This window comes from Gorilla gorilla, chromosome 6, assembly GCF_029281585.2.
Source record: "Gorilla gorilla gorilla isolate KB3781 chromosome 6, NHGRI_mGorGor1-v2.1_pri, whole genome shotgun sequence".
NCBI classification, from domain to species: Eukaryota; Metazoa; Chordata; class Mammalia; order Primates; family Hominidae; genus Gorilla; species Gorilla gorilla.
Genome location: NC_073230.2, coordinates 8,210,642 through 8,235,395, shown reverse-complemented (window position 1 = coordinate 8,235,395; position 24,754 = coordinate 8,210,642). Strand labels below are relative to the sequence as shown.

The window sequence follows — 24,754 nt, the reverse complement described above, 5'->3', positions numbered from 1 at the left end:
GGCAGATGTCCAGGCACTTCCCTGAGGGTTCTGGGCCTTCCAGCCAGCAAACACAGGCACCAAGGAGGAAGCCGCGGAGCACATCCAGGCATTATGGTGCCAAACCCTGAAGCAGCCCTGCACAGCAGGTGCCCTCACTAAACAGCGGGTATGCTCACTGCACAGCGGGAGCCCTCGCTGCACGGGGGGTGTTTTCGCTGCATGGGGGGTATGCTCACTGCACAGCAGGTACCCTTGCTGCACGGCAGGTGCTTTTGCTGCATGGGGGGTATGCTTGCTGCACGGCGGGAGCCCTCACTGCACGGGGGGTATGCTCACTGCACGGCAGGAACCCTCGCTGCACAGTGGGTGCCCTCGCTGCACGTGTCTCAGGAGGAAGGACGGAGTCAGATGCTCAACTCACCCAAGCTTGTCCCGCTAGCAAACATCTATGGGCCCGGACAGGATCCTCCGAGGCCTCCCGCTGGTGCGGTCGACTATGGAAGTGCACAGAGTGGCGTTGGCTATTGTGTTTTTATGATGGTCACTCCCTGGATGGCCTGCAGGTCCACTTTTGTACCAGTTTAGGGTTCCTTTCATGCACGACTAAGCCAGGCAGAATCGGCTCACGCTGGCCTGTCTGCTGTTCATGTTTGTGTCTGTCTGTCCTGGGAGGCCTGGGTGCCTGTGCTCCCAACTCAGGACATCCTTCCTTCCCCACCAAGGAGGCCACGATTCATCCAACACTTCACCCTGGGAAGCCCAGAGCTGGCACTAATGGGCAAGGGGCTTCTCAAGGAACCTTTTGTAGTGAAAATAAACAGGGGGCCGTGGCCCAGATGCCCAAATGCGCTCATATGCCCAAATGCGTGCAGCCTTTTCGCCAGCTCCTGTTTTAAAAAGTGAGTGAATTCCCAACAATCGCACGGACTGAACTTGTTCCAGAGTCAGTGGGAACAGGATGTTTGTTACTAAAGAATAAAAACAAAAAGCAAAGGTGAGAGGATGAGTGACAAAGGCCCCCGGACCTCAGAGTTCAGCAAGCGGCGGTTTTTCTGCCCAGCGCCATGTGTACTGTGCATCTGAAAATTCATGTCTGTCTCCAGTTCTGGAAGATTCTGAGGTACCATCTCTCCTCCATTCTCTTCTCCTGGGATTCAGAAAAGCCCGGGAGCCTCTTGGCCCACTCGGCACCTCTCTCCACCCCGTGTCCTCTGCCCGCTCCAGGCCCCGCGTCCCTCCCCGTCCCGTGTCCTTCGCCCACTCCAGGCCTTGCGCCCCTCTCTGTCTCGTGATCTTGGGGAATTCCACATTCCTGGCTTTCACGTCACTAACTTTGTTTTCAGCCACATTCAGTCTAGAGTTGACCCAATGCACAGAGCGTGAAGTTCCGATGACTCCATTCATTTCCGGGAATTAGCAACAACCATCTTTTAAAAACTGCTAAACATTTCTGGCATAAATACACAAAATATAGACAATCACATAAAGTAGAGCTAATCAGGAACGCCTGAGTGGCCGCTTCCCGCCCACCCCATCCCCTTCCTCCCTCGCTGGGTAACTCCTTTCCTCAAAGTAGCGCCAGCACACCACTCCGTGTCACTCCGGACTTCCCAGCGATCGCTTCCGTTTCCATCTGTTCTTTATTCCTGCTTGTCTTCTTGTTTCTCAACTTGTTTTTTAGTGGATGTTGTTCTTTTAGCTTTTTGAGGATCTTAAACACGCCTCAATAAAGGTAACTTTGAGGTGGTTCTATTATCGGCACTTCCTTCCCGGGCTGGGTGCGAGGCCGCCCTTAGCACCGGGTCTCCGGTGTTCTGAGGCAGCAGTCCCCAACCTTTTTGGCACCAGGGGCTGGTTTCATGGAAGACAATTTTCCATGGACCAGGGGGTGAGATGGTTTCAGGATGAGTCACGTGCGTTACATCTATTGTACACGTTATTTCTATGACTACATTGTAACATATAATGAGAGAATTCTACAACTCATCATCCTGTAGAATCAGTGGGGGCCTGAGCTTGTTTTCCTGCAACTAGATGGTCCCATGTGGGGACGATGGGAGACAGTGACGGATCATCAGGCATTAGTTTCATAAGGAGCGTCAGCCTGGATCCCTCGCGTGCACAGTTCACAATAGGATTTGTACTCCTATGAGAATCTAATGCCGTTGCCGATCTGACAGGAGGCAGAGCTCAGGTGGTAATGCGAAAGATGGGGAGCAGCCGTAAACACAGATGAAGCTTTGCTCGCCCACCTCTCACCTCCTGCTGTGCGGTGTGGTTCCTAACAGGACCCGGACAGGTAATGGCCCATGGCCTGGGTGGCGGGGGCCCTGTCCTGAGGGGTTTGTGTGCAGGCTGCCCTGAGTGAGGGGCTCTCTGAATTCATGACTATGTTCAGTGCTGCTGCTTTTTGGGGGCTTCAAGCCAACCACCCCATTCCCCTCCCCAGTGCTTGCTCTCACCTGGGGTTGGTCTGGGGTTTGGGCTCCAGGAGGCGGCGACACTGAGGCTGTGCCCCTGGTCCTGCTGCAGGGTGGCCTGGTCCCATCTCCCCACAGGCAGCTCCAGCCGCCCCACCCTGAGGGCACTGCTCTAGGGGGACCCTGCAACCCTTAAGGGCCCCCCTCCCGGCCGCGTGGAAGCTGAGCCTTGTCACCCTCACCCAGTGCTGGTTTGGAGACCTCTGCCTTGCTTCTTGCTGTGCCATTTAATTTGTGGTATTTCATCTGTCATTGCTGTTTGTTCTCATAGCACCAACTTGAACAGAAGTCAAAGAGGAGCATTTTCTATTTTTTTTTTTTTGAGATGGAGTCTGGCTCTGTCCCCCAGGCTGGAGTGCAATGGTGCGATCTTGGCTCATTGCAACCTCCACCTCCTGAGTTGAAGCGATTCTCTTGCCTCAGCCTCCTGAGTAGCTGGGACAACAGGCGCGCACCACCATGTCCAGCTAATTTATTTTTAGTAGAGACGGGGTCACCATTTTGGCCAGGATGGTTTCGATCTCTTGACTTTGTGATCCACCTGCCTCAGCCTTCCAAAGTGCTGGGATTACAGGCGTGAGCCACCGTGCCCGGCCACGTTTTCTGCTTTTTTTCTATAAAACAAGCCACCATCAAACTTAAATACAGTCGTCCCTTGGTATCTGTGGGGTTTGGTTCCAGGAATCCTCCTCCTCTAGGATACCAAAATCCTCAAATGCTCAAGTCTCTGATAAAAAAAGGCACAGTATTTGCACATGACTCACACACATCTTCCGGCACACCTTAAATTGTCTCTAGATTACGTTTAAGCTAAATATAACATCCACACGATGCTTCCTTCACGCGGGTTCAACGTTGTTTTAAGGCCGAATGCGACGTGTACACGATGCTTTCTTCATGCGGCTTCAACGTTGTACTTGGTGCTCAACAAATTCAAGCTTTGCTTTTTGGAACTGTGGAATTCTGCCCCCCAATACATACATATTTATATATGCAAATGTAAGTACAAATTTGTATTTGTATGTATAAATGCACAAACATGTATATATGTAGCCATACACACACACACACACACACACACACACACACCTACTTTTAAAGACAAGGTTTTGGTCTGTTGCCCAGGCTGGGCTCAAGCGATCCTCCTGCCTCAGCTTCCTGAGTAGCTGGGACTACAGATGTGTGCCACCAGCCCTGGCTAATTTTTAAATTTTTTGTTGAGATGGGGGTATGGCTATGTTGCCCAGGCTGGCCTCAAATTCCTGGGCTCAAGCAACCCTCCTGCCTAAAGTGCTGGAATTAAAGGTGTGAATCACCACACCCAGCCCGAGATAGTTTTGATCTGAGGTTGGGTGACTCCATGGATGCAAACGGAACCCAGGGACACGGAGGGCTGACTGCATATACACAGGCTGTGAACAACAGAAATGTCCTACCAGGATAAATCTTGATGAGTTTCTCTGGATCCGTCATGCCGCCCGAGGTTTTTAAGAACGTGTTGATAATATGGCACGAGATCAGTCGCGTCATCTGCGAATCCTCCTCCAGGGTGGTCAGGACCTGGGGCATCAGTGTTTCCTGCACGTCCCGTATCTGCAATCAGCAAACACATACGACGTGACTCACATCTGTCCTGGGGTGGGGGGGGGCGGGGCTCACCATCCGTGCACTCCTGCCTGGAAGGACTTAGGGGGCTTGAAAGCTTTATCTAAAAAGTAGGCTTGAATCTTCATTGTAAAATTTAGATTTTGAGCAATTTTTAACTTGCTTACTTGATTTTTAGAAAATACGCACTGTTCACAACTCCTAGGTGAGGCACTAACCCTAAACCAGGGTAATGGCTCGCCTGGGCCCCAGCTGGAGCACCGACCGCACCACCCTGCGTGCACCAGGAGGTGGCGCTGATGCTGCACGGGCGCACGGGGCAGCGCCTTCCCGCCGGGCGGCGACCAGGACGCGGGCGGGCATCAGTGTCTGTTTTCTGACACCTGGTACCAGCCGGAGGTGTTCATAGAAACGATGCGGAAAGCCCAGGCCTGTCCTCTGGCCTGGATCCTGGGATTCGACTCCTGGTCTTGCAGCCAGCATTGGGCCGGAAACCGAGAAACCCCACGCTCATGAGCGGCTGCAAAATCCCGCAGCACGACCGGGCTGGCTGGGCCCGCGGCCTGGCTCCCGCTCTCCCGCCTGCTGTCTGAACCGCAGCCCGGCCGCCGGCTCCTGCCCCTCTGCCGCCAGTGTGGGGAGAGCCTCTTGGAGTACGGGCCCCAGGTGGAGGTGCAGCTGCTGCCTGCCCACGTTCCTGCTGCGGGAGCTCTGCCGGGCGCCAGGAAGCCTGTGCAGTCCCCGGCCGGTGTCCACCGAGCACGCAGGGAGCCCCGTACCTGCTTTGCCGACAGGACCTCGCTGCTGATGAGCGCCCAGAGGCAGGACACGGCAGCCGTGCGGATGGCCGCGGCTGTCCTCCCCGCACGCCACTGCAGATTGGGGGCCAGGATGTCCTTTGTCACCGTCTCGAGGTAGCTGGGAAACTGCCTGAAACCGGAGTGGAGAGGGTGGATGAGGAGACTGGACAGGCGCTCGGAAGGAACGTTTCAGACTGGGGATGAATGGGGCTGAGGGGGAGCCAAACAGGAAAACGAACTCGACCCCAAAACGCGAGGCCCCTCCTCCTCTCAGGAGCTGCTTCTCAGTGCGAATTGGGAGGTTCCTCCAGGCCCAACCCTACCGGGGAGACAGGGGTGCCTGTGCCCCTGGCCTCTCCTGCGGCCCGCGTAGGTCCTATTCTCCAGAGGCGAGCCAGAGGCCCTGGGCCGAGGGTGCACTTTCAGCCTCCCGCCGCTCCTAGCTCCAAAAGGAGGCCTGAGTGACGCCTGGGCTAGGGCAGGTGCGGTGGTGTCGGCAGCACCCAGTGAGCCCCCTTCCCATCTGCATCCCTCCCCCAGAAAAAGGCCAAGTCTCTCCAGCCACAGAACCCTCCGTCCAGCAAGGACAGTCTCTACGGCTTCACAGAGGCGGGATGGGAGGGCCACAGACGCGGTCCGGGGACCCAAGGGCCACAGCTCAGAGAGACGGGCAGTTCCCACCCCATCGGCGACTTCGTTCTGATGGTGACCAGTCAGGTCAAAGTGCCACCAAGACAAACTCAAAGCAAAATGACACACTCATTAGTGACATCCCAACACCACGGTATGTTTCAAAGGTGGCTCTGGTCTCCAAGACCAGCTCCACAGCCCGCGGCCCTCCAGCATCCGTGAAGCCTGCACAGCGTCCCTTCCTCTTCTGGAGGTGCCACCAGCTTGCTCCCGGCAGGGGCCATGTTGGGACCAGCCAGGTAGATGAGCAGATGTGGAAAGTGACATTGGTGTGGTGTGATTTACACGCGTTCCGCGAGGTTTCCGGCGTGGGTTCGTTTTTAAGCAGAGCTGCCATTTTCGGCACCGTGACTTGCAAGAGGGCTCTCTGGAATGAACGAACCCAGCGCCTGCTCCACGGTGACCACATGAAATGGCCTGGAAGTCCTGGCCTTCAGGGTGTGGGGTCCAAGTGTGGGCCAGGTGTGCCACACGGGCGCCACCTAGGAGTGCTTAGGTTTTTTTAAAATTGTATTTTTTTTTTTTTAATTTTGGGGTGAAGGATACTCAGCCTGTGTCTGACAGAAGCTCCATCAGAACTTCTGGGCGTTGATCAGAACCACCATCGAACCACCGAACGAGGCACGTTCCTTTTTTTTGAGACAAAGTCTCGCTCTTGCTGCCCAGGCTGGAGTGAAATGGCGCAATCTCCGCTCACTGCAACCTCTGCCTCCCAGGTTCAAGTGATTCTCCTGCCTCAGCCTCCTGAGTAGCTGGGATCACAGGCACTTGCCACCATGCACTGGGGCTGGGTACAGCCAGGCCTGCGGGGCCCCAAGATGCTACAGTCCACGGGCACCAAGGCCGGGCACAGCTGGGCACAGCCAGGCCTGCAGGACCCCAAAATGCTACAGTCCACAGGCACCAGGGCTGGGCAGAGCTGGGCACAGCCAGGCCTGCAGGACCCCAAGACACTACAGTCCACAGGCACCAGGGCTGGGCACAGCCAGACCGATAGGACCCGAAGACGCTGCGGAGCCGGGGAGCGAGGGGCCCAGTGGCTGGTGCTCCGGGTTCCCTGCCCGAGCACATTCCTATTCGCAGAGGGACTCGAGGTCCACTGTGGGGCTCGACTTCCAGAAACAGTGCAGCCTCAAAGCCAGGAGCCTCTTGCCCTGAACTCGCAGCCACTTCTCTGGAGCTTCTGTCAGACGCAGGCTGAGCATCCTTCACTCCAGAATGCAAAGTGCTCCAGGGTCTGACCATTTCTGAGCACTGACATGACGCTCAAATGAAATACTCACTGGAGCATTTTGGATTTCTTAAGTTCGGATTAGGGATGCTCTACAATGCAATTACTACAGAATTTTAAGAAAACCTAAACACAACTAGTCCCGAGTGTCCCAGGTAAGACACAGAAAGCCTGTGGGAGGCAGCCCTGAGAACCTCTCATGATTCACGGTGTCCAAGGTGGAGACACCATGGCAGATGCAGCCCTCAGCCCTCTTGGGCACCCGCACAGCAGGGACCTGCGTACAGCCGGTGCTCACAGCTGCGGGCAGCAGGAAGGTGCTCTGTGCAGATGATGGTCAGTGGCGACTCCCTGCCCACCATTTCTACTTCAGCAGAGCCAACTCGCTATTTCATGATTCTAAAAATAAAAACCAAACGGATAAAAAGAAAATCTTTCCTATTAAAATAGCTAATAAGTTCATTAAAATCACTGCCATCTGAACACTTTACTTCTCTTGATGCCAACTGCCTTCCACAAGACGTTGTTAGGCGCACTTTCTTTGGGAACTCAGCCCAGATGTGGAAACTGTGCTCCGCAGAGTTAACTGTTCCTGGGCAGAACCTGCCCAGCGGTTCCTCCCAAAATACAGCTGAGTGTGAACTCCAGAGGGAATGGCCTGGACCCTGCTGTGTTATCTGCATGGCATCTACACAAATATCAGCCTGCAAGCTGGACGGCTGCCACAGCTCTCGGTTCATATCTTTCTATGGTCCGTTCTAAGCCCTGAAGTCTTTGAAGACAAGCAGGAAACAAAATTTCCTGCAGTACGACAGGCGGGCTGAGGCCCGCGAGCAGAGATGAGGGTCATGAAGGAGAAAAGTCTGAGCGCCTGGACTGTTTCCACATGAGGCTCCGGTGTGTGAACTGCTTTCCGCTTTGACAGATGTGCTGCCGGGGCGGGTCCCGGTGCTGATGCAGCCCAGATACAGCCGCACAGGCGGGGGTAGGACCCAGCTGACGGCACCTTTTGCTCTGAGCAAAGTTAAGCGGCAGGGCCCTAAGAGCTGCCTCAGCAGCGGCACCCGGGCAGGGCCTCTTCCTCCACTGCCCCTCCCAACGCTCCTAGAGGGCACCCATGCTTCTTGCCCTTACCTCAAAGCCGTACACTTGGAGGCCCTAGGCCCTCGGGGTCTTAATGCCACCTAAAAGTTGTCTGAGATAACAGAGAGGTATTCCTACCACTTTGACCATCAATAGAAATTCAATCAGTTCTTTGTTAGGTTTGAAAAGTGCCCAAAGGCTTCTAAAACAGAGAACAGCTAATACATAAGCCATTAACAGTTAATGTTCCCTAAAACTTTTTCATTCACTGGAATTTTAATGACCACACGGAGATGACTTTGACTTAGTGCTTCTCTGTGCATTCCCTGCTGAGAACTTGTGTTTACCCAGTGAGGATGGACTAGCTGCTTCTGGGCCAGTTAAGCTCAGGGGTCACTGCATATGCCCACCTCAGACTTGGTGTGGGGAACCCTCGCCCAGAGTGCTGTGGGGGAGGGAGGTGGGGACCCCCGGCCCACCTTTGACTCGGCGTGGGGGAGGGAGGTGGGGACCCCCGGCCCACCTTAGACTCGGCGTGGGGGAGGGAGGTGGGGACCCCCGGCCCACCTTAGACTCGGCGTGGGGGAGGGAGGTGGGGACCCCCTTGCTCAGTGAGCTGTTGGGGAGTGAGATGGGGACCCCTGGCCCAGGCCCCAGCTGGGGGCCGTGCAGAGGCAGAGCCCGGACCTACCCCTGGGAGTTGATGGTGTCCGCGGCTCTGAGCAGCACAGTGGACAGGATGGAGAACAGCTTCAGGCGCATCTGCGGGTCTTGGGAGGGCTGCAGACAGGCCCTGAGCGTGGGCACGACGTGTGGCAGGACTTCTCCCAGGGCAGGGCCTGTAAGACACAACAGAGGCTCCTGTGCACGGCCCTCAGGAGACGGGAGGCAGCCCCATCCAGCACAGGCCCAGCCTCGGGCGCTCCCACCTGGGAGAGGGCACTATCGGCCACCACCTCCCCGCTTCCTCTTCCTCAATCAGTAAGGTGATTATCACAGAAAACCAGCAGAAAATTTTAACCCCCCAAAATCACGCTTTTCCATACGAAAACCTATTTGGCCAGGCATGGTGGCTCATGCCTATAATCCCAGCACTTTGGGAGGCCAAGGAGGGAGGATCACCTAAGGTCCAGAGTTTGAGACCAGGCTGGTCAACATGGTGAAACCCCATCTCCACTAAAAATACAAAAATTACCCTAGCATGGTGGCATGTACCTGTAGTCCCATCTACTTGGGAGGCTGAGGCAGGAGAATCACTTGAACCTGGGAGGTGGAGGTTGCAGTGAGCCGAGATCGTGCCACTGCACTCCAGCCTGGCTGACAAAGTGAGACTGTCTCAAAAAAACAAAAACAAAAACAAAACAAAACCTGGATGTGGTGGCTCACGCCTATAATTCCAGCACTTTGGAAAGCCAAGATGGGTGACCTGAGGTCACCTGAGGTCGGGAGTTCGAGACCAGCCTGAGCAACATGGAGAAAAATCCCATCTCTACTAAAAATACAAAATTAGCTGGGCGTGGTGGTGGGTGCCTGTAATCCCAGCTGCTTGACTGCTTGAACCCATGAGGCGGAAGTTGCGGTGAGCTGAGATCGCACTATTGCACTCCAGCCGGGGCACCAAGAGCAAAACTCCGTCTCAAAAACAAAACAACCTTCCATTTTTCTTAAACTTTTCTAAATTTTTTTGAAAAATTAAAGTCAATCAATAGTTGAAACAACAACCAAAATCAATTGTTTCAGTGAAAGAAGTTGTTTAATATCTGCTTCTCAGCGTTGCAGCCCTCACCCCGCCCACACTCAGGGCCAAGCTCCTGCACTGTGGCTGCTCTCCGGTGGGCGCGAGGCTTGGGCGCCTGCACTGTGCATCCTACGCCCCAAGGGGTCCCCACTGCAGTAGGGCCGCCCCGCCTCCCTGTAAGCCTCCATGAATGACAGGGCAAGGACAGCTCTGAGAGTCCCTGCAGCGTCTCCTGCCAGGCTCAGCCTGCAGGCCCAGGAGCTGAAGGCTCAGGGTGGGGACTGGGTTGGGGCCGCAGAAAGAGGCGCTCTGGCCCCGGGCCAGTGTAGAGGGAGCGTCTGCTGGCTTATCCAAGCATCTGTGAGTCACCTTGAGCCGTTGCTGGGGACCTCGCGACGTGAGCCTTCTCCCTGGCGCCGCCAGTCATCAGAGCAGGCCGCTCGGTAGTGGACTGAGACCCCCACCTGCCCTTGCCACACGGAGACACAATGTACTCGCTGCTCTGGCTCGAAGTCAGGCCTCGCTCAGGCCTCGCGGTGAGACCAGCTGGTGTCTTGGAGGGCCTCCCCACGCAGCCGGGCAGGAGGAGTTGCACCGAAGCTGCTGGGACGCCTGACTTGAGCCTCCCGCCAGAGCAGGAGTCTCGGGCCAAGTGCCGCCCTGCCACGAAAACCACGCTGCTTCTGACCCAGTTTCTGACTGTTTCACCCTCTCTACATCTTAAACTGGAAACAAAACAGTGTTTCTGGCTTACAAACAAAAAGAAAACAGCCAAATGTCCACAGGTCACGTCCAACTCCTGGGATGGGAAAAAGAAGCACGCTGACGGGTGAGCCACTTGCTGTCAAGAACGTTCAAACCTGACGCCTGGGCCACGTGTCTGCCTTCCCAGCATGAGCGCTCCTGCTGGAGGTAGGCGTGGACACTTCCGCCTGGGCCACGTGTCTGCCCTCCCAGCACTAGCGCTCCTGCTTGCAGCACAGACACTTCCGCCCTAACCACGTGTGGTCTTCCCTCCCAGCGTAAGCCCCGGCTCGCAGCACGGACACTTCCGCCAGGATCACGTGTCTCCCCTCCCAGCGCGAGCTCCTGCTGGCAGCACGGACACTTCCGCCCAGACCACGTGTCTCCCCTCCCAGCGCTAGCTCCTCCTCGCAGCACGGACACTTCCGCCCAGATCACGTGTCTCCCCTCCCAGTGCGAGCTCCTGCTGGCAGCATGGACACTTCCGCCTGGACCACGTGTCTGCGCTCCCAGCGCCAGCTCCTGCTGCATGAACACTTCCGCCCGGATCACGTGTCTGCCCTCCCAGCTCGAGCTCCTGCTGCATGGACACCTCCGCCTGGACCACGTGTCTGCGCTCCCAGCCGCGAGCGCTGGCAGCACGGACACTTCCGCCCACATCACCTGTGTCCGCTCCCAGCGCGAGCTCCTGCTCGCAGCACGGACACCTCCTCCCGGACCACGTGTCTGCCCTCCCAGCGCCAGCTCCTGCTCGCAGCAGGGACACTTCCGCCCAGACCACGTGTCTCCCCTCCCAGCGCTAGCTCCTCCTCGCAGCACGGACACTTCCGCCCGGATCACGTGTCTCCCCTCCCAGTGCGAGCTCCTGCCGGCAGCATGGACACTTCCACCTGGACCACGTGTCTGCGCTCCCAGCCGCGAGCGCTAGCAGCACGGACACTTCCGCCCAGATCGCGTGTCTCCGCTCCCAGCGCGAGCTCCTGCTCGCAGCACGGACACTTCCTCCCGGACCACGTGTCTGCCCTCCCAGCGCCAGCTCCTGCTCGCTGCACGGACACTGCCGCCCGGGCCACGTGTCTGCCTTCCAAGCACGAGCGCTGCTGCTGGCGCACTTCCTCCCGGAGCCACGTGTCCGCCCTCCCAGCACTAGCGCTCCTGCTTGCAGCAGGGGCACTTCCAAGGGACCACGTGTCTGCCCTCCCAGGGTGAGCTCCTGGTCGCTGCACGGTCACTTCCGCCCGGACCACGTGTCTGCCCTTCCAGCGCGAGCTCCTGCTTGCAGCACGGACACTTCCGGCCGGATCACCTGTCTCCCCTCCCAGCGCGAGCTCTGCTCGCAGCACGGCCACTTCCGCCCAGATCACGTGTCTGCCCTCCCACCGCGAGCTCCTGCTCGCAGCACGGACACTTCCACCCGGACCACGTGTCTGCCCTCCCAGCGGGAGCTCCTGCTCGCAGCACGGACACTTCCGCCCGGATCACGTGTCTCCCCTCCCAGCGCCAGCTCCTGCTGGCAGCAGGGACACTTCCACCCGGACCACGTGTCTCCCCTCCCAGCGCGAGTTCCTGCTTGCAGCACGGACACTTCTGCACTGGCTTCAGTTTCCCTCCATATCACACCACACCTGTCTTCCCATTTTGCTATAAAGGCTTAGGATAATTGTTTTTAATGGTTGCCAGAGCATTTCTTCTATGGAAATATCATTATGTATTTAATTTCGTATGAGGTATTTGGGTCACTTACAATTTCTGCTATTAAATTATGCCCCGATGCATATTTTTGGGTGCATAGCTTTTTCCATAATTAGAATTGGAAGGATAGATTCTCATGAACGTGATTGCTGGATGAAAGGAGTGAAGACATTGGCAATTCCAGATGCGCACAGTCCCACGGCTTTCCAAAAGCACCTTGGCACTCCCAGCTCAGCCACCCTAGGCGGCAGCTGTTTATTTCGCTTAATTGGATAAATGAAGAAATGGGACCCTACAGTCTTTTTTTTTTTTTTTTTTTGAGACGGAGTCTCGCTCTGTCGCCTAGGCTGGAGGGCAGTGGCACAGTCTCGGCTCACTGCAAGCCCCGCCTCCTGGGTTCACGCCATTCTCCTGCCTCAGCCTCCCGAGTAGCTGGGACCACAAGCGCCTGCCACCGCACCCAGCTAATTTTTTGTATTTTTAGTAGAGACGGGGTTTCACTGTGTTAGCCAGGATGGTCTCGATCTCCTGACCTTGGGATCTGCCCACCTCGGCCTCCCAAAGTGCTGGGATTACAGGCGTGAGCCACCACGCCCAGCGGGACCCTACAGTCTTTAATTCATATTTCCTCATCACTAGAAGGGCTGGATAGTTCCCACTCTATTTGCTTAGTAGTTGTATTAATTCTTTTTTATAAAATGTGGATATTTTGCCTGTTTGTTTGGGAGTTAATGCTTTTTGTTTTTTGGAATCATGGTCTCTCCCTCTTGTCTGGGCTGGAGTGCAGTGGTACAATCACAGCTCCCTGAAGCCTCAATTTCTGGGCTCATGTGAGCCTCCTTGCCTCAGCCTCTATCATCAGAGCAGGCTGCTCAGTTATGGACTCAGAGTGCTGAGATTATAGGCGTGAGCCACCGTGCCCAACTCTTAATGCTTTTGTTCTTATTCTGTGTCAGCTTTATGTTAACAAAGATCTCACACTGTCATCCTTATTGCAAATATTTTCCTAAGTCTATGTTCCTTTTATTTTGGTTCAAATGTATATAGTCAAATCAATGTCTTTGTAGATCCCCCATCCTCTCAAAGTTTAGAAATTATCCCTTTCTGTATGTTTAAAATAATTAAAATTTAAAAGGTATCTTCCCATAGAACTTTTATAAATGAGAAATTTAAAAATTTCTCCTATTAAAAAATTGTTTTAATCCTTTTGTCTTCTGTTTATTACAGTAGTGCATGCTCATCAGAGAAAGCTTAGAAAAACATAGAAAAAAATAAAGAAGAAAATAAAAATCATCTGTATTCCAAGGACACGATGTTGGAAATATTGTATTATATTTGAGGCTGTGCCCCCGATTCCCAAGAGCACCACACATGTGTGCACTCAGATGGGGCTCAGAGAACATAATCATCATTGGGAAATGCAGTTTTAAACCAGGCATGGTGGCTCATGCCTGTAATCCCAGCACTTTGGGAGGGTGAGGTGGGAAGACTGTTCGAGCCTAGGAGTTTGAGATCAGCCTGGACAACATAAAGAGACCCCATGTCTACAAAAAATACAAAAATTAGCCAGGCGTGGTGGTGGGTGCCTGTGGTCCCAGCTACTCAGGAGGCTGAGGCAGGACGATGGCTTGAGCCCAGGAGTTCAAGACTAGTCTGGCAGCATATATGACCCCATTTCTAGAAAAAAATACAAAAGTAGCCAATGGCATGTGCCTACAATCCCATCTACTCAGGAGGCTAAGGCAGAAAAATCACTTGATCCCAGAAGTTTGAGGCTACAGTGAGCTGTGATCGTACCACTGCACTCCAGCCTGGGTGACAGCGTGAGACCCTGTCTCAAAAAACAAAAAACAAAAAAACCCATGCAGTTTTATACCCAGCTCTTGACACTGAACGGCATACTGCAGTCTTCCTGCCTTTCAGTGAATGACAGGAGATGTGGGCCCAAAGAGATGTGTGTTCCAAGCTGCCAGTCAGTTCCGCCAACACCATAAGAAATGCTTCTGCAAAGAGGAAGAACAGATGGTGGAGAAGCCACCAGAGCTGCAGTAAATGCAAGTCCTGGCTTCACTGCAAGCCAAGTCTCTTGGGGTTTGAGTGCCCAATTTTCTGGACTGTGAGGTGAAGGCTGGAGTAATTTGGTGCAAGAGGTTGTTAGGAGTAACATTCAGTAAAAATCTGAAATGGAACACCCTGGGCCCCCATCCAAGAGGCCCGTGGGAGAGGGGCTGAGGGAGGGTCTGGAGTCGCTGCCTCGGGAGTTCTCTGTGCTCTGCCTCCTTGTCTGTGAAACGGGGTTACAGTTCCCACCACACAGGCCGGCTGTGAGGGTAGATGAGCTGATGGCCCTAAGGCTTGCAGAGCAGCGTCTGGCATAAAGTGTTTCATGCCCCGAGTGCACGTCAGCAATCGCCAGCTTTGTTTTTTGTTTGGTTTTAGAGACAGGGCCTTGCTCTGTTGCCCAGGCTGGAGTGCAGTGGTGCAGTCACAGCTCACTGAAGCTTCGAACTCCTGGGCTCCAGGGATCCTCCCGCTTCAGCTTCCTGAGTAGCTGGGGCCACAGGCGCACACCACCACGCCTGGCTAATTGTATTTTATTTATTTTTAAATTTTAGATTCAGAGGTGCACGTGCGGTTTTTTTCTTCATCTTTTTGTAGAGATGAGGGCTTGCCGTGTTGGCCAGGCTGGTCTCGAGCTCCTGAGCTCAAGTGATCCTCCCACTTCAGCCTCCCAAAGTGCTGGGATTACAGGCGTGAGCCACCATGCCCAGCCAGTATTTTCTTTTCTAATTTGGAAACAGTTTTGAATGCAGCTGACAAAGAACAATTCTGGATATTTTTCCAAGTCTCAGGAAAAAAAAGGTGAGTCCCTACCAGGCACAGAGATTGCGTAAGAACGATCTTAGCATCCTCAGATGCAGAGCACGACCACCCTGGTGCACACATCCAACAGGAGGCGGGGGCACTCGGAGCTGCAGGCGGGAGCGGGAGGGCGGGGGAGGCAAACGAGGAAGAGCTACCGCGGCGAGTTCACGGCCCTTGGAGCAGCGCGGGCCGTGTGTCCCAAGGCACTATGGCTGCTGACCGGACGCCTCCTTAGGGTTCTGCAGCGGATCTTGCCCCACACTGAAGCCCCACTGGGCCACACTGTCCATCCCAGGAAAAGTGGCTGATCTGCAGGCTCAAAGAGAACCACAGAAATGCTGGTCTCAGCAATGCTGGGGCTAAGGCCCCCATGTCACACACAGCACCCATGCGGCTAGACATCTAGATTCTGCAACAAAATCCAGACGTATTTAAGAAGCCAGGCTACAAAACAGGCCACGGAAAAGCACACTTTGAAGGTTTCACATGAAAGCGTGTGCCCGGGCCAAGTGGAAGAGCTGCGTCCCACAGTCTTCAATACATTGCTCCTTAAAATGCTGGTTCTCCACAGGCAAGAGTGACTATTGGGTACTTTTAACAACACGCTTCAGTGAACCACAGCTCAGCTGGTCGGCGCTGGTACCTGCAGAGCACCTGGGGGAGCAGGTGTGTGGGCTGAGTGGGGCCAGGCACGGCTCGCCAGCTGTTGGGACGGCTCACCTGACTGCGCGACGATGACACTGAACTGCAGGAGCTCTGGCGAGTGTGCGGTCCAGTCGAGGTGTGACGCGGTCACCCGCTCCAGGAGGGGACCGATGTGCTTGCGGTAGAGGTCCTGGCAGCCGCTGACACCCTCCACCATGGCCAGTGAGTCCATCGTCTCCTGTGCCTGGAGGTTACAAGTCAGAGACTGAGACAATTCCAACACTCAGGGCTCAAGCCTGCCTGCCTGCTGGGACTCACTATCCCCCTCACGCGTAAGAACCACACAGGCCGGGCCTGCCAGGATCATCGGGAGGGAGGCTGCCACAGGGAGCCCCGCCCAGGGTGCAGGAGAGCGAGAGCCGCGGGTGCAGGGCGAGACCCTGATCCTGTTCACACCGACGCCGTCTCTGCAGCGAATCATGAAGCAGGCACTGTGCACGCTGGGATGCACACAGCACAGGTGGTCCTGGGGCTTACACGGATGCTGGGTGTCTGCCTGGGCAGGCAGGGTTCCTCTGAGGTGGTGAGGGGCAGAGAGGGGCGGGCAAGTGGCTTAAAGAGTTAAGCCCAGCAGACCTCCAGGTAAAAGTAACTGGGCAGACAGAGATGATAACCTTGGCCACCTTTTACTTTTAGCTGGCTGCTCTCCTTGGGGGCTTAGGAACAGAGGAAGGGCTGAGGCTCCCCAGTGGCCACTGCCCCAAGCCTGGAGTCTGAATCTGGGGCTGCCTGGCTTCCTCCCCCATGACCAGCAGGCAAAGACTTTGCTTTTGCTGGTACCTCAGGCCCTAACAGTGACAGCGTCTGCTGAGACACACGCCCCTTGGGAAGCTTGTTTTTAAAGAGGCCCCAAGAAGGAAGGGGAGGGCAGCAGCCTCCTCCACACCAGGTTCCCCGTGGTACATTCAGGCCGTGAATCTCCCAGAGAGAGAACCTGCTGAGAGGGGCTGTCCACAGAGACAGAACGGGAGGAGGAACTAAGTCTCAGCTTCCAGAGAGGCAGACAGACACTGGGGCCTCCAGGGGCCCTAGGAGCCCATTAGAAGGTTGGGGTTAAAAGATTTTTGGGCATAATGGCCAGGTGCGGTGGCTCATGCCTATGATCCCAGCCCTTTGGGAGGCTGAGGCAGGTGGATCACCTGCAGTCAGGAGCTTGAGACCAACCTGGCCAACATGGCAAAACCTTGTCTCTACTAAAAATATAAAAATTAGCCGGGTGTGGTGGTGCGTGCCTGTAATCCCGGCTACTCAGGAGGCTGAGGCAGGAGAATCACTTGAACCTGGGAGGCAGAAGTTGCAGTGAGCCGAGATCGCGCCACTGCACTCCAGCCTGGGTGACAGAGTGAGACTCCATTGAAGAAAAAAGATGATTTTTGGGCATAAACAGGGAGCCCATGGGCGAGAAGTACCTCTGAACGCTGTACTGCAATGAGAGCGGGAAATCACGGTATCTTCTCTCGACTCAGTCACACATGCACATGCACTTTTTTTTTTTTTTGACGGAGTCTCGCTCTGTTGCTCAGCCCAGGCTGGAGTGCAGTGGCACGATCTTGGCTCACTGCAACCTCTGCTTCCCTGGTTCAAGCGATTTTCCTGCCTCAGCCTCCTGAGTAGCTGGGACTACAGGCACATGCCAACACGCCTGGCTAATTTTTTGTATTTTTAGTAGAGACAGGGTTTCACCATGTTGGTCAGGCTGGTCTCAAACTCCTGACCTCAGGTGATCCGCCCACCTCGGCCTCGCAAAGTGCTGGGATTACAGGCGTGAGCCTCCACGCCTGGCGACATGTGCACTATTAAACCCCACTCAAGTGCGCAGGTTTAAAGGTTATGTCTTATTTCTTGTTTGCTTCTTTGCTGTAGACCCTAACATTAAACAGCTGTCTCCACTCCCTGATGCCAGAATACACTGGCAGCTGGAGGGCTGCCCTGAAGGCCGTTGCCCAGGGACTCACCCGCAAGGTTCACAATCCCTGGTCTTTGCTGGTCAGACATGTTTGAGGCCTGGGGCTCAAGCACAGAGGGGATGCATAGGAGACAGTTCACCTCACTTAGGGATGCCTTCCAGCTGTGAGCTCCACTAGGTCAAGCAGCAGCCACCGCCTTCAGCCTTACCTTGTCCCTCAGGCCGGTAGCACCTGCGAGGGCCACTATTGTCAGCAGCACGTCCATGAGCTGCAGGCTGGCCATGCCACAGTCCTCATGACACACAGACACCAGAGCCTGCACACACAGCAGCAGGTGCTCCAGGTAGAGGTCCTGGAAGACACCGGCGGCACCGTCAGAGCTTGGTACAATTTTGTCGTGTCCCCACCCAAATCCCATCTTGAACTGTAGCTCCCATAATCCCCACATGTCCTGGGAGGGACCCTGTGGGAGGGAACTGAATCATGGGGGTGGGTCTTTCCCGTGCTGTTCTCTTGATAGTAAGTCTCACGAGATCTGATGTTAGTATAAAGGGCAGTTCCCCTGCACACTCTCTCGCCTGCCGCCATGTAAGACGTGACTTTGCTCCTCTTTTGCCTTCCACCATGATGGTGAGGCCTGCACAGCCATGTGGAACTTTGAGTCCATTAAGCCTCTTTTTCTTTATGAATTACCTAGTCTGTGGTAGATCTTTATTAGCGACATGAGAATGGACTAATACAGGACTCCCGCTCCGGCCCCAGTGCCAGGGCCGACAGAGCCCGCCCGGGGCTCCTAGTCTATGGCTCACGAGGGGCAGCGGCCATGGGAGAGCCCTTGCAGGGAGAGCCCCCAGGCGCTGGAGGTAGGGTGCCGGCACGTCAACCATAAAAGGGCGTGCTTGTTGATGGGAAAACTGAACACAGACTGGGAGCTAAGGAATCTGTGCTTATTTTGTGAACTGTGAACAGGCACTTGAGCTATGTGGTCGAGAAGCTGCGTTAGTGATGCACACGGCACCTGTGAGGGAAATGACGGCGCACTGCATTATCTGCTTTGTAACACGCCCAAGTTCTCCTCGCCCTCCAAAGTTAAAAAGAAAAGTGGCCCCAGGCAGGCAGAACACGCATGCCAAGGGCTAGTCAACGCTGAAGCTGGCAGTCGTTCTGCTGCCTGCCCCTCTTCTGTGCATTTTTGAGCTCTTCTATAACACCAAGTTTTAAGACAAATAAAATTCTATGGTTTAACATGTTTCCTGATTGACGGGGAGGTGGAGTCTCAGCTCTGCACCTATGGCTGCGCTGGATGAATGGCTTCCCCTCCCGGCTCCAGCCTCATCCACTGTGAATCAGCCAGGCTCTGAAGCCCGCAACACAGCAGGCGCGTGCTGGACCCAAGAATTCCTAAGGCTTTGCGTGTGCTTACTTCTTTCTAAATAAATTTTAACTTATTTTTTAGAGACAGGGTCTTGCTCTGTCACCCAGGCTGGAGTGCAGTGGTGCAATCGCGGCTAACTGCAGTCTCAAACTCCTAGCCTTAAGTGATCCTCCTGTCGTGGCCTCCCAAAGTGCTGGGATTATAGATAAGAACCACCACACCTGGCCTGTATTTACTTCTTATAACGTCCCTCTAATGTCTATTTTATGTATGTTTCATAAAGTACAGAGTGAGTCAGGACCGTGGCCATGTAATATAAACACGTGATTTATCAACAGTGTACATATATTGGAGGCCTATGCTTAAAAACTGTTTTTACTAATGGGGGTGCAAGTTCAAAGAAGTTTGGTAATTATTTGGCTAGACAATGGGTTGATTCTAAATTTCCTAATCAGTTCTAAAACTCTAAGCCTCATTCCCCACTGACGTAAATCATGAAAGACTAAACAAAACACTCCCACTGTACTACAGCAGCGTTCTGTCCTTGCACCCCGGCCCCGCCCTGACCCACAGAAGACACGGAGCTGCATGGCTCCATCTCCCTCGGAGCTGGAGGAGCCGCGCGGCCCCGTCTCCCTCGGAGCTGGAGGAGCCGCGCGGCCCCGTCTCCCTCGGAGCTGGTGGAGCCGCGCGGCCCCGTCTCCCTCGGAGCTGGAGGAGCCGCGCGGCCCCGTCTCCCTCGGAGCTGGAGGAGCCGCGCGGCCCCGTCTCCCTCGGAGCTGGAGGAGCCGCGCGGCCCCGTCTACCTCGGAGCTGGTGGAGCTGTGTGGCCCTGTTGTGGCCCCAACTTCCACAGAAGCCACAGATTTGTTTTTATTCCATTCCTGATTTTTCCCACAGCCCAACTTCTCTAAGGCCTGTACTAACTGGCTGACTTCTGAGGACACTATCTGGCTAGTTTCTAGAATGACCTGTCATGTACATTTCAGGAGCGATCATCTTTTCGGTTAAAATCAAAAGGCAGGTGCGTTTAGAAGACACAGCCCCTCCTGGCTGACCACACCTCCAAGCACAGGAACAAACAGGGAATCAGGCATCCTTTGCAGCAAGCGCCACCCTCCTGCCACGAACGCAGCACCGTCTCTGAGGAAGTGACAAGACTTCACATTTATAGATTTCTCTATATTTGACCAGACAATTTTCAGTGTCTGCCTACATACAACGCGCACACACAGAAAGAAAAAGAAAAAAGATACAGCAGGAAATAATTCTCAGTATTTTTTGAAATACTGAGTATTTCAAACATTGTTTTCTGAAACAATGTTATCTAAGATTGCAAAACTTTTTAATTCAGAAAAGCACAAGAGACTCCTATTTCAACAATGGCAATGGCATCCCAGAACTGCTGGCTTCCCTGTGTCAGAAGCGAATCGGTGAGTTACCCATTTCCTCACTCTAGGCACCTGTCCTAAACTCCTTCCCAGGAGTCTCCAGTTCCCGTCTGTCAAGCTCCAGGGGCCCTATGGGGCCCGAGACACCTGGAAGTACCTACTGCTAAAGCCAGATTTCCTGTGAACCCCAGGGCAGGGAGTAAAGCCAGGCTCAGTTTAGAATACATTTACATGGACTTCTCTGTTTAAACACAAGCTTTTAAAACAATTTCAGTTTGTTCTTGAAAGACATTTTCAACCTGTTCTCATAGCTACTGGAGAATAGCTGTGGGAAACATAATCGACTTCCCAAATGACATGACACAAACAAAGCCCGGCCGGTCGCGGGAAGAGCACAGGGCCGCGGGAAGAGCACAGAACCGCGGGCCCGATTCTGACTGAGACCTGAGTACGTTCACCCTTTCTTGCCAAAAATTTAAGTCTGTTAAGGAGTAAAATGGGGCCAGGTGCGGTGGCTCACACCTGTAATCCCAGCACCTTGGGAGGCTGAGGTGGGCTGATCACTTGAAGTCAGGAGTTCAAGACCAGCCTGGTCAACATGGAGAAACCCCGTCTCTACTAAAAACACAAAAATTAGCCGGGCGTGGTGGTGCATGCCTGTAATCCCAGCTACTTGGGAGACTGAGGCAGGAGAATCGCTTGAACCCGGGAGGTGGAGGCTGCAGTGAGCCGAGATTGCACCACTGCACTCCAGCCTGGGTGACAGAGCAAGACTCTGTCCCAAAAAGTAAATAAATAAAAATAAATTAAAAAAAATTACCCAGGTGTGGTGGTGCACACCTGTAATCTCAGTGACTCAGGAGGCTGAGGTGGGAGGATCAACCTAAAACAAAAAAATAAAAACAAGAAAGGAGTGAAATGTACGTCTTGGGTTTTCACTGTGACTGGCTCCTTGGCCAAAGGGCCGACACACGTTCGCAGCCTGGAAGGTTGAGGCTGGCTTCCCAGGGGTCCCGTGTGACTGGACTTTGTCAGAAAGACGTCTCTGTTTGAAAGATCGTGATTAAATTTTTCCTCGATAAAACTGGAAGATGGGGAGCCAAACGCACAACCGTGGGATGACTTCTGTTTTCCTGTAACCAACATGGAGATGTGAAAACTACACTTTCTTTGCTATAAAGTTTGTGAGATAAGGATTTAGGCACCTGTGCATGTTTTCAAGTTATGCCCTTCTAGGAAAAAATGCTTCTGGCTTGCAAATCTATATACAGAAATCAAAGGCATCCTCATAACCCCTCGTGAGTGAAGGAAAGTGCAGAACTGACACACATTCGATGACGTGTTAAAAACGGGTTTTGGGAAAAGCTGGAGCATGGCTGAAATGCCATGAGCACGTGGCCCGGCCCCCTCCCCCGCTCCCTTCCTGACCCCAGCTCCGTTTCCTTCGCTCTGTGGATTCCAGGAACTGCTGACAGGTTTCTTAAAACAGTTTACAAAAATGACTGTCAACAGCCCCACCTCTCGTTCTGAGGATGGAGAGGGAGCCTGACACAGGACGGGCTGGGCTGAGAGCACAGTGGCAAGTCCCCGCGCCCCAGGCCAGCTTTGGGGCCATAGAAGCCGCCAGAATGATCGAGCCGGAGCAAGTGCCTCCAGGGGTGAGCTGAGGCCCGCCCTGCATGGGACGGCCGCCTGGTGGGGGCAGCCCTGTGTCCCAGAAAGATCTGGGGTGCTGAGTCCAACACACACACTGACAGGGACCACTCACCTTCAAACGAAAGCAAAGCCATCATCTCTTCTTCCATGGAATACAACTATGGATTATTCCAAACAATTGAGCCCAACTACCCAGGCTGTTCCAGCTTCTGAGCTCAAGGATTTGCTGCTCAATTTAAAATTAAACAAATGTCTCTGGCAAATCCTCAGCTGGGCTGTGTGAAGCACAGATCGGAACGCCAGTCAGGGCTGATGGGGAACAGGCTGCCAGTGCCCCCTGAGGACGTGCGATCTGTGCATGTACCGTGGGGACTGGGTGGGATGGTGGACGTGTGACCACGCTCCTCAGGGGTGGGATGACGTGGACCCCGCATCTACCCCCAGCAACATGGGCCAGAGGGTCCCGGCCATGGACGCCTCCTGAGTCATCGAACACGTGAGCTGTGGTCAGCGTGGCCAAGAAAGGGGCAGCAACGAATGTAAACGTGAGTGGCCGCCTGCAGCTGGGGCTAGGGCTGGAGCTCTGCACAGTGCAGGACGAGGCCCTGGAACAAGGGGTATCAGCGAGGGCACCCCAGCTACCGCAGGTGTTTCCGATGGCCCGGCCTGGCAGCACGGGGCGGACCCACAGACATGTCATTACGATGGCTGATGGCCAGGCAGGGGAGGCTCCTCCTCTCCACTCCCCCCTCTCCCAAGTGCTCTTACGTTTTCAGATGCCTGGCAGATGTGGGCCTGTGCCAGCTCCGTGGCGATGGCTGCCAGGTGCGGCTGGAGGGCTTCTCGGGGGCAACCCCGCATGGCGGAGGCCAGCACCAGGAGGCCGGAGGCGGAGGGCGTCTTCTTCAGCGTCGATAAGATCAGCTTCAGAAACACCTCAGGGCTGACAAACGTCCCGACGAGCTCTGCAGATCTGGTACACTGCGAGAAACAAACATGAGAAAACTCAGAGCCAAACCCAAGGGTCTCAGCCGGGCTCCTGCTCTTGGCGTCGTGGCCTCCCAGACACAGCCGTGCACCAGACAGAGCCCCGCGTTAGGCCGAGTGAGTCCTTGGCACATACTCAGAGCCCTCAGGAAAGGTACAAGAGTCCGGGTGTGGTCTCAGAACGTCCCTGAGGCCAGCAAGCTGGACACGCCTCCCAGGCAGTGAAGTCTGGCCCAAAGGATGCTGTGTCCCAGCTGCGGGGTTCACCACACACCCCTCATCGGATGCCAGTGACCCAACCTTCCCATCACTAAGCTGATCAATACACACCAGCCCCTCTACCGTGGAAGCCCACAGCGGATAACACACTCACCAGCCCCTCTGCACCATTGGATTCCACAGTGGACCACACACACCAGACCCTCTGCACCGTGGGATTCCATAGCGGATCACACATACACCAGCCCCTCTGCACCGTGGGATTCCATAGCGGATCACACACACACCAGCCCCTCTGCACCGTAGGATTCCACAGCGGATCACACACACACCAGCCCCTCTGCACCGTGGGATTCCACAGCGGATCACACACACACCAGCCCCTCTGCACCGTGGAAGCCCACAGCGGATCACACACACACCAGCCCCTCTGCACCGTGGGATTCCACAGCGGATCACACACACACCAGCCCCTCTGCACCGTGGGATTCCACAGCGGATCACACACACGCCAGCCCCTCTGCACCGTGGGATTCCACAGCGGATCACACACACGCCAGCCCCTCTGCACCGTGGGATTCCACAGCGGATCACACACACACCAGCCCCTCTGCACCGTGGGATTCCACAGCGGATCACACACACCAGCCCCTCTGCACCGTGGGATTCCACAGCGGATCACACACACACCAGCCCCTCTGCACCGTGGGATTCCACAGCGGATCACACACACACCAGCCCCTCTGCACCGTGGGATTCCACAGTGGATCACACACACACCAGCCCCTCTGCACCATGGGATTCCACAGCGGATCACACACACGTCTCTCGTCCTCTCAGCCTCACCCCCGTGTCTCTTGCTCTCCTGTAGATTCCACAGAGAACTATAGACAATTTTAAATTCACGGTAGTTTTTGAAAAGCAGAAACATGACATGTAAATAACATGGAACCTGGAACATTTACTTTAAATCAGTCACAACGATTTAGATTTTTTTGTTTTATCTGAGACAGTGTCTCATTCCGTCGCCCAGGCTGGAGAGTAGTGGCGCACTCATAGCTCACTGAGGCCTCAAACTCCCGGGCTCAAGCGATCCTCCCACCTCAGCCTCCCAGGAGCTGGAACCACAGGTGCACGCCACTACTCCGGGCTAGTAACAGTGACCTGGACCATGAGAAGTAAAAGCTGCCGCCAAGGCTTCCTTGCAATGGAATTTAAGGTTCAAGATGAGGATATTTTGAACTGAAATCTCAAGTCAAAGCTTTAGTTGTTCTCCTGAGCACTAGGAAGCATCCTTGTGGGGTGGGTGTGAAGTCCTCATGGTGGTGACTGTCAGCGCAGAGCGCGGCCCACGGTGGTGACTGTCAGCGCAGAGCACGGCCCATGGTGGTGACTGTCAGCGCAGAGCGCGGCCCACGGTGGTGACTGTCAGCGCAAGGCGTGGGCTGGCCTAGTGAGGAGGAGACGCCTGAGCATGGGACTCCCTCGTGCGTACCCACTGGTGCCGAGGCGATAACCAGCAGCCGAGTGTGGACAGGGAGTGAGAAAGAGGACGGCACCAGGGACGCCACTTGCAGGACACCCGAAGCTGTGCCATCATCCCC

At 54.8% G+C, this 24,754-nt stretch overlaps 1 protein-coding gene across 2 annotated transcripts in view; it reads right to left on the bottom strand.

The window, feature by feature from the left end:
- DNAAF5 (dynein axonemal assembly factor 5) overlaps positions 1-24,754 on the bottom strand; it is a 59,269-nt gene that overhangs the window by 6,748 nt on the left and 27,767 nt on the right. For both annotated transcript variants that reach the window (XM_055346668.2, XM_063708317.1), the window contains 6 exons: positions 22,713-22,925; positions 17,731-17,874; positions 15,631-15,799; positions 8,563-8,710; positions 4,847-4,997; positions 3,899-4,055 (listed from right to left, as the gene is read on the bottom strand). In XM_055346668.2, the coding sequence (XP_055202643.1) occupies positions 3,899-4,055; positions 4,847-4,997; positions 8,563-8,710; positions 15,631-15,799; positions 17,731-17,874; positions 22,713-22,925 (982 nt within the window). The remainder of the gene's footprint in view (positions 1-3,898; positions 4,056-4,846; positions 4,998-8,562; positions 8,711-15,630; positions 15,800-17,730; positions 17,875-22,712; positions 22,926-24,754) is intronic.